The following is an 8,625-nucleotide window of genomic DNA, read 5'->3' as shown; positions in this document are numbered from 1 at the left end:
CATTGCTTAATTGATATCATTATGTTTACTGTAGAATGAATAATTGAATATTGTATCATTACATCAAAATGTAGTCGTGCATGAAGCGGGCCCGGCAGGTAGCCGCCGCTGAGAGGTTTTCTCGTTAAAAAGCAGTGATTGCTGATAATTAAGGGTTATCATTATATTCCCACTTCCCCCAAATGCCAGAAATAGACATTCAGCCTTCCAAGTTCAGCTTAAAAAAAGAAAAAGCACAACTGCTAATAGTTTCTAACATGAGATCCGAATCAAACCGACATCAATGTATCTTCCGGAACAAAACATTTAATTTAGAAGTAATCATTTCAGATTTTAAATATTTACCGCACAAAGCTTTTAGCGGAAATGCTAAATAAATTACTAGTTTACTGAACATTCATAAATAAACAGAAATAATCATGCGCGTTTTAGATCAAGGCCGTCTCCGTAGACTTGTGTCCATGTCTAAGCTTTCCAGGTGATTGTGAAAGGCTTTTCAACGGTGTGAGATTGCGATGTTACGTTGACAATCAACTCCTGAACCTGAAGGAGAGGAAGAGAGAGTTATTCGAACAGAAAAATGGCACAAAGGCAACTTTTAAGCTAAACTGCACACTCGTGGTCGACAGTTACTGCACAAATCCTCTTTAGGAGCTTAAACTCGTGTTGATTATCGTCAATGACCTCCTAATGGCATGATGAAGGAAAATAAATGATGTTCGAGCGAATCGTTGGGGAACGCCACCTCTGATCTGACATACGCCGCTGAGGGCAAACGCACGCATGGAGACAGATGGAGCTGCCTCGCCTCTTTCAGACTTATTATGCAGTCGGGAAATACTAAGAAAGATAAATGATTTGGTGTGGGCTGGAACACTAGTTATTCAGATTCACATGCGCACAGTTTCTTTGTCATCCACACCCCACCCCTTCGATTCTTCTCGTGGCTGGTATAAATCTCAGTCTCTGGAGCTCATGCCTGCATTCTTATTAATAGAAACAGTGCGGTCGATGCACACACAACTCTTAAAAGGCATCTCTTTTTAAGCAGCCCAAGAGAATGTAAACTCCTCTCTGTATTTCATCAAGCTCAAGGCGCATGTTTAAGGTATGGAGGACTAGGAGAGCCATTTACAAAATCCAATGAGGAGTCAATTAGCTGAATGCATTCAGATGTTTAGCTTTTAAATTATTCTTAGCTATTTTAGTGTTTTCTCATTACTGTAATACAAATATTTTGTACTGTTCTCAGCATAATTTAAAGGCGGAAAACACATAGGCTACTTCCATGATGCATAAGCATGTATTATAAATAATTGGAATAACTATCATAAAATTATTATAAACGATATAAATTATTTTCAATTTAAATAATATAATTATTTAGAAAATTATTGATCGTCATGAAAATGATATCGCTTAAAAATTAAATCTCTTTACATTATTATTATTTTTTTTTATTATTTGATCAATGAAAGACAGCAAACAAATTATTCCATGATGTATACTAGGGATGCCACAATTCTCAATATAATATTGAACCGTTCGGTATGGCATTCACGGTTCAATACGTGCTTGTGAATTGCGTTTTTTTTGGTTTTGCATTTAATTATTTTTCTAAACATTCTATAATTTGCCTTCATCCTGTATACTGAACAACGCGACATACATTCACATCACACGTTAGTGGTGGAGTTATACTCATGGAACAATATAGTTATTCACAATCAAGAAAGATCATTATGCAAGCGTTTTAAAGCCTTGTGCGTAGGGCACCATGCGCATTTTCCGAGCGCGCGCACTAAAAGCCTGTCAAACACGTGATTACTGGACTAAGTATTCGTCTTACTGCACTAATACTGACAAATACACACAAGGATAATAGAAACACAGTCGGTTATGTCTAAAATGAAAGTAAAATCGCGTTTGTCTGTATATTAGAGATGTAGAGGTCTTAAATTGACAGCAGCACTGCCAGTGAACACGCTTGTCCTTAAAGGGACAGTTCACCTCTAAAATGATGTCATTATTTACTCACTCTAATGTTGTTCCAAACCTGTATTCATTTCTCGATGACAGAATTTTCATTTTTGAGTGAACTATCCCTTTAATGTTAATACAACAACAAAAGACAAAGAGAAAATCACTCACTGCTCTTGACTAAAAAACTAATACAGTAGCTTTAATAAGAATCAATGTATATTTTATAGTGAAGTCTATGTAGTGTTTTAGTTTTACATTTATTCGTTCAATTTCAAACTTAAATGCTGCTGTACAGCTCTGAGCTGCCAGTGTAAATCTTTATATATATATGTGTTTTATATTTTACAATACACTAGGAATGTGTACAAGGTTTTTTTTTAAGTAAAGTTTTAAGTTTAAGTAAGGTTTTTCAAATCTTTTAAGAAAAATAAAGAAAGAGTATTGCAATACATTTTTTTAATTTTTCTCCTTAACCTCTTGCTGTTTCTGTCGCCTAAGAATAGAATAGCAAAAAACTGATGTGACTAGCTATCAGAACCGAACCGAACCGAAAATTGCGGTAAAAAAACAAGGTATGTATTGAACCGTGGACTAACTGTATTGTTACATCCCTAATGTATACATAATTTTAAATCTAAATAATGTAATCATTTATAATATCCTCAATAGTCATGAAAATAATATCTCTTAAAATATTGAAATTAAAATCTCTTTCAAAAATGACAAATAATTTAAAATAAAATATATTTTCTTATTTCTTTGTATTGATTTTGGGGTGAAATATGACATTTATGTGAGATTCACACAATTATAAATGTATATCTCAAAATGAAAACTTGAAAATCAATCACTTTATAATATAATATAATATAATATAATATAATATAATATAATATATATATATATAATTTTTATTTTTTATTTTTTATTATTTTTTTTTTATTACTAAAACAGAATAAAAAATGTATACATTTCTTCTTTTTTTTTTCAAAGCAGCACCTCTTGTCGTCCTCATAAATGTATCAGGGGTTCTGACAGTATCAATGGCTATTTTATGTACAGCACTTTGGTCAGCCTTGGTTGTTTTTAAATGCGTTTTACAAATAAATATTGTATTGTATTGTATTGTATTGTATTGTATTGTATTGTATTGTATTGTAAAGTGTATGTTTGCATGAAGCATCTCACCTCATTGTTATAATTGTGTTCCAAGTTGGTATCAGGCTTCCCAGGCACAGTCATGGTAACCTGAGAGATGGGCCCTGTTACACCCCACACCTTCACAAAACCCAGGGTCAACCTGTCAACCTCGGCCAGACCATTTGTGGGAACTGTGCTAGTAAGATGGCCCTATAAATATAAACACAGCACAGCTGTTACACAAGACACACACACATGCATATTTACAGTATGATTAAAACATCCAAGACCTTTGTGGGGGAAATGTACTTAAATATCATGAAAATAATATCACAATGCAAAAACTTGAACATATGTTTCATTTTTTGATAATTACTTCTTTAGATCTGTCTAGAACAGAATGAAAAACTACAGAACAGTTTGTTGCTTCAGTATTAATGTAACATCTGTGTCGAGACAACTCAAACTAGCTGAGTATGACCTCGTTTTATAAACAGCTCTCAACTCCATTGGGCCGTGTTTTCCCCACCGCTCAAATAATCTCACCACATATGACATCAAACCCACAGAAGGTCCAGAGAGCTCTGACCGGGGCCAAGTGGCCGTGAGCTGCTACAGCATGAAATAGATTTGGATCTGGATTTTGTTTCTAAAGAGAGAGTTGCCACAGATGTCTGGCTTCAAGTGAGAAGGACAATCTTGGATTCCCTATAGGATTTAATGGCAACTGTGCATTACCACAATCCAAACTGCTCACATAGTTTTCTTTAAAACATATGAACGTACCGAAGACACTTGGAAAGTTGTAAAGAGGAATTTCTTGTTTGGAACAGTATCTGTAAGGAGAAAGAAGGGGGAGAAAGAAGATTAAGAGAAGAAAGGGCCATTTTAAAAACATTGATAAAATTACTATGATTTTAGAAAAAGACAAAAAAATAAAAATAAACTACACAAACTATATATATATATATATGTATGTGGTGGGCATAGATAATTTTTTTTAATCTAGATTAATCTCACTGTAATCTTGGAATTAATCTAGATTAATCTAGATTAAAATGGCTCAGTTGAATTCTGCCAAAGGCATTCAGAAAATGTGTGCTCGTAAGTGAACATTTGTCTTTTTGTAGTTTGAATACACTGTTAGACATTTCTGTAATTTGTACAGTTATTTACTATATATCACCCAGTATAATACTGTAAATTCTCTTTACAGTAAATAACTGTAATTCCCGTTGCATCATGGGTATTTTCTATGACGTCAAACACCAAATACAGTGATTTCCTGTATTTTTTAAAAATAAAGTATAATACTGTATTTACCACAACGGCCTATTTGGCACAATTGGGATCGACAGGATTTGCTTTAGATTTATATTAGGAACCATCAGTGCAGCGTTGAAAGTTTCACCCGAGGAGAGAGCTCACGGTTCCAGAGAACATATGAGCTGTGTCCGGACACCCTGCGAAGATTTTTCATCCCCCGTGAGAACGGCAAACAAGCAAGGTAAGTGTGATTTGTACTATCCGCGGTTGTCTGCACCCCAATTTTAGCTTGTCAGCATTGGTGCTAAAAACTGAGGTAAATCTAACGTTTTATGAATTTATTGAATTAGATTAGGAACCGGTGCAGCGTTGTAAGTTTTGCCCGAGGAGAGAGCTCACAGTCCGGACCGGACAGTCCGGTCATTTGCTTAAACTTTGCTGCTAAAAACTGAGGCAAACCTAACGTTTTATTAAAAAAAAAAGAGTTTATTGAATTAGATTAGGAACCAGTGCAGCCAGCGTTGTGTGTAACGTTACTGCCCGAGGAGAGAGCTCACGGCCCGGACAACATACTTTACATAACGTTAGGTTATCATTTGCTTAAACTTTGCTGTTAAAAACTGAGGCAAACCTAACGTTTTATTTAAAAAAAATGAGTTTATTGAATTAGATTAGGAACCAGTGCAGCCAGCGTCGTGTGTAACGTTACTGCCCGAGGAGAGAGCTCACGGCCCGGACAACATACTTTACATAACGTTAGGTTATCATTTGCTTCAGCTTTGGTACTAAAACTGAGGTAACATAAACCTAACGTTTTATTTTTAAAAAGACTTAACGTTAGTGAGTTTATTGAATTAACTTTACCAATACAATGAAGATTTTGTTTATCGAGCATAAATTTAGGACGACGTTAGTTAGTAAATTAACGTTGGCCACTAGTTGCAAAAATAATGTCGTTAACAAACAAAGTTTACATTTGGATTGACATTATTTATTTTACATTTTAGATAAGAATACCAGGAGCCTGCCTGTGCTGTGCGACACTGGAACTCAACGGTAAGTAACGTTAGTCCTCTTTGTTTCTCCACATATTACTGATAATTCAAAGTATTTCTTGTATGTTTTAGTCGGGTCTGTTTAACAGAATCACAAAATGATTTAGTTTTTACACCTCTTTTTAGCTGTAACTAGCCATGTACCATGTTTTTTTTCATAAATTATATTATACTAAAATAATCCAAAACTGTGTTTGTCCAGGACTGACATATTATAATTTTATTTTCTGGTATTGAAGCAGTCCTGGACAATTTTTGGATGATTTTGGCAGATGAAATATAATTTATGAAAAAAACATGGCAAAACTTTAGAATAATGTTGCTCAAGTGCAAACCTGAATACATTTCTGAACACAAAAGAAGATGAAGAATGTTTGTAACCTAACAGATTGAGGCACCATTCACTTCTATAGTAATTTTTTCCTACCATGGAAGTGAATGGTGCCTCAAAATTGTCTGTTTACAAAAATTCTTTAAAAGGTTTAGAACAACAGGGCGAGTAAATGACAGAATTTACTTTTTTTTTTTTTTTGGTGAACTATCCGTTTAATGACGGACCATTATTCTAAATTGTTACCAAAAACATTTAAAGCAAAGGCATTAAGGGTGATGAAATTTAAAATATCTTTATTCTCTTAATTTTCTCTTGTTTTAAGTTTTTTTCGTGAGGAAAAACCCAGAGGAGGGAACAAGATGCACCACCAAAACCGGAGTGAGTCGGAAGACCGGGGAAGTTGTTAACAGGAAGACAACTGTAATCAACAACAGAGTGTCATCCTTCCTTCGCCACCTAATGGAGTTTGAATGGAAAAACTTGGACTAGGTGAGACACTTTTTTAATAGGATATGTAATGTACACAGACACTTACGCTGCATTCACACAGGGCGTCATGCCGGTTAGAAATTTTGTCTGACCTGAGACAGCGCCGACGGCACGTTACAGTGACGTATGGCATCAAAGCACCTCGAGAGCAATTCGAGAGCAGTCGGCTAATACAGCCGGTGCAGTTTCTCCAGAGCGACTGCACGGACTTTGATGATGACACAGCTGTTCCACGATTGGCCAGATTCTCCGCATGACAGCGATCACATGTGTTTCGTGTTTATTCTAAAACCTTCAGTTCCTCTAATGCGCACAAATCTCTTTTTTATAACAGTTAAATCTCTTTTCATGTAGTTGCGTTGTTATATTGTCATGTTTATCAAAATAAAACAGATGAAAAACGTAGACCCCCACTTCATTGATAGTTTAGGCTTGTATGTTAACTTTATTCTTGTACAAACACACGCTGTATTAAGTAGTGCATAAAGTATTACATGACAAAAAATGTCTCTGAAACATCTGTGCATTGACAAATATTGCATTTATTTCACTTCAGCTGATAAAGTGTGCAAACACAGTGCTGCTCACTGCGGGAAGCAGAAAGTGTCCGACTTCACGTCTGTGTTTGCAGCTCCTCCTCGCCTGCACGCGGCTACTCTCGCCGATTGGTTGCATCCAGCCGCAGCTGATGTCCAACACACCTTTCAACTTCTGCCGCTTGCAACGTGAGTGAAGCGACGCGACGGAACCCACAATTCAGTTCAGCAACGCATGACGTCAACCATTCAAAGTAAATGAGAAGCGTCCCGTGTGAATGCAGCATTAAGTTTGAGGATACCTTACTAAAGCTAATGCAGTATACATGTAATCCATCCTGCAATAAAAGGTTACATTGTTGTTTTTGATTAAATAGTTTGTGAAATCATGTTGAGGTGATTCAGTAATATTACTTTTTTGGAGCATGTAGTTTGTGCTGCTGCTACTATTATGTACTAACAGTTTTCTTTAGTTTTTTACTCAATATAAATTTTGTTAAGCTAATAACAGAGACACCTCTCTAATATGCAATCAGGTTCAGCATCACTACAAAGTACATTCTTCAAAATATTCATAACATTGAATCACCAGCTAAAACTAAAACTGAACATTTCATTTCACATCTTCATGAAGGCATTGCAGGACTGGATTAGACTAGACAGCATACGTTGAGCTAGGTGTACCTCAAAGTGTTAACTGTCTATAAAATAGTATTTTACCATTATGATGAATTGTAATGGGATTATTATTTTTTATTAAATTCCAACAGTGTAAAATGTTTGTGTATACTCAAATTGTATGACTAACTTCATATCATTCTTATCTAGAGGGACTTCTTGCCATAATGGAGCAGAATCCTGGTTCCTGTTTGAAATCATCCAATGTGGAAGATGACACAGATCGGTACAGACATGAAACTTGTGTTTGTGTTGTGTTGTGATAACTTGTTTCAGAATTAATTTGCTCTTTGTTTATATTTTATTCATGTATATGTGTATTTTGCACCAAAGTTACAGTATTCTTCAACCAACTATTTACAGTATTCTACCAACTATTTTCTGCAGAGTTTTTAAAATTGTAGCTCAAACAATAGTGTGTGGCGCTAGCAAGGTCATGGGTTCAATTCCCAGGGAAAGCAAGAACTGACAAAATGTAAAATGTGTATCTTGAATGCAATGCAAGTCGTCTGCCAAATGCATAAATGTAAATGTAAATAAAATGTAAAATAAGTGATATTGAATGCACTCTGATTACTTTTATACATAATTTTCTGAAAATAAGATTTTATTCGAGGATGTTTTAAAGTGAACTTTTTCCACAGATTTACATGTTTAAGTTAAAGCACTTAAAATGTTTTAAATAAAGAATTTTATATTTCATAATAATTGTCTGTTTGGATTACTTCTGTAGGATAGATTAATGTAAGAATTAATGTAATTCAGTAAGTATTAATTATTGAATAGGATTAGGATTAATGCACTGTTAACCAAGGTTTACAGTAACAGTACTGTATTACAAAATTACAGTAACATGTAGTTACTGTAAACTGAAATGCGGTTATTGTACTGTAAATCTCAAATACAGTAACTTACTGGCAACAGTGTTGCCAGTAAGTTACTGTAAAATCTCTTATAAATGTCTAACAGTGTAGTAAATAACTTCTGTCCCTTTAAGACCTGACGCGCGCATGGATCTACATGGATCCCACTGTTCCTGTGAGCTGGTTACGACTGTGTTTACGTTAAAACTCACCAAGATGGGCATTGAGACATTTTTGAGTGTATTTGACCATTAATAAGCTGAAAAAAGGAGCTCCTTTTT

At 35.0% G+C, this 8,625-nt stretch overlaps 1 protein-coding gene across 1 annotated transcript in view; it reads right to left on the bottom strand.

The window, feature by feature from the left end:
• Positions 1–465: 465 nt before the first annotated feature.
• si (sucrase-isomaltase) overlaps positions 466–8,625 on the bottom strand; it is a gene marked incomplete at both ends in the record, with an annotated part of 96,259 nt that continues 88,099 nt past the window's right edge. Inside the window, 3 exons of the mRNA XM_079825273.1 lie at positions 466–543; positions 3,172–3,333; positions 3,910–3,959. Of these exons, the coding sequence (XP_079681399.1) occupies positions 466–543; positions 3,172–3,333; positions 3,910–3,959 (290 nt within the window). The remainder of the gene's footprint in view (positions 544–3,171; positions 3,334–3,909; positions 3,960–8,625) is intronic.

The sequence above is a fragment of the Gobio gobio genome (assembly GCF_949357685.1).
Source record: "Gobio gobio genome assembly, chromosome: 9".
NCBI classification, from domain to species: Eukaryota; Metazoa; Chordata; class Actinopteri; order Cypriniformes; family Gobionidae; genus Gobio; species Gobio gobio.
The sequence above is the reverse complement of the archived record's forward strand: the minus strand, read 5'-3'. Positions and strand labels throughout refer to the sequence as shown.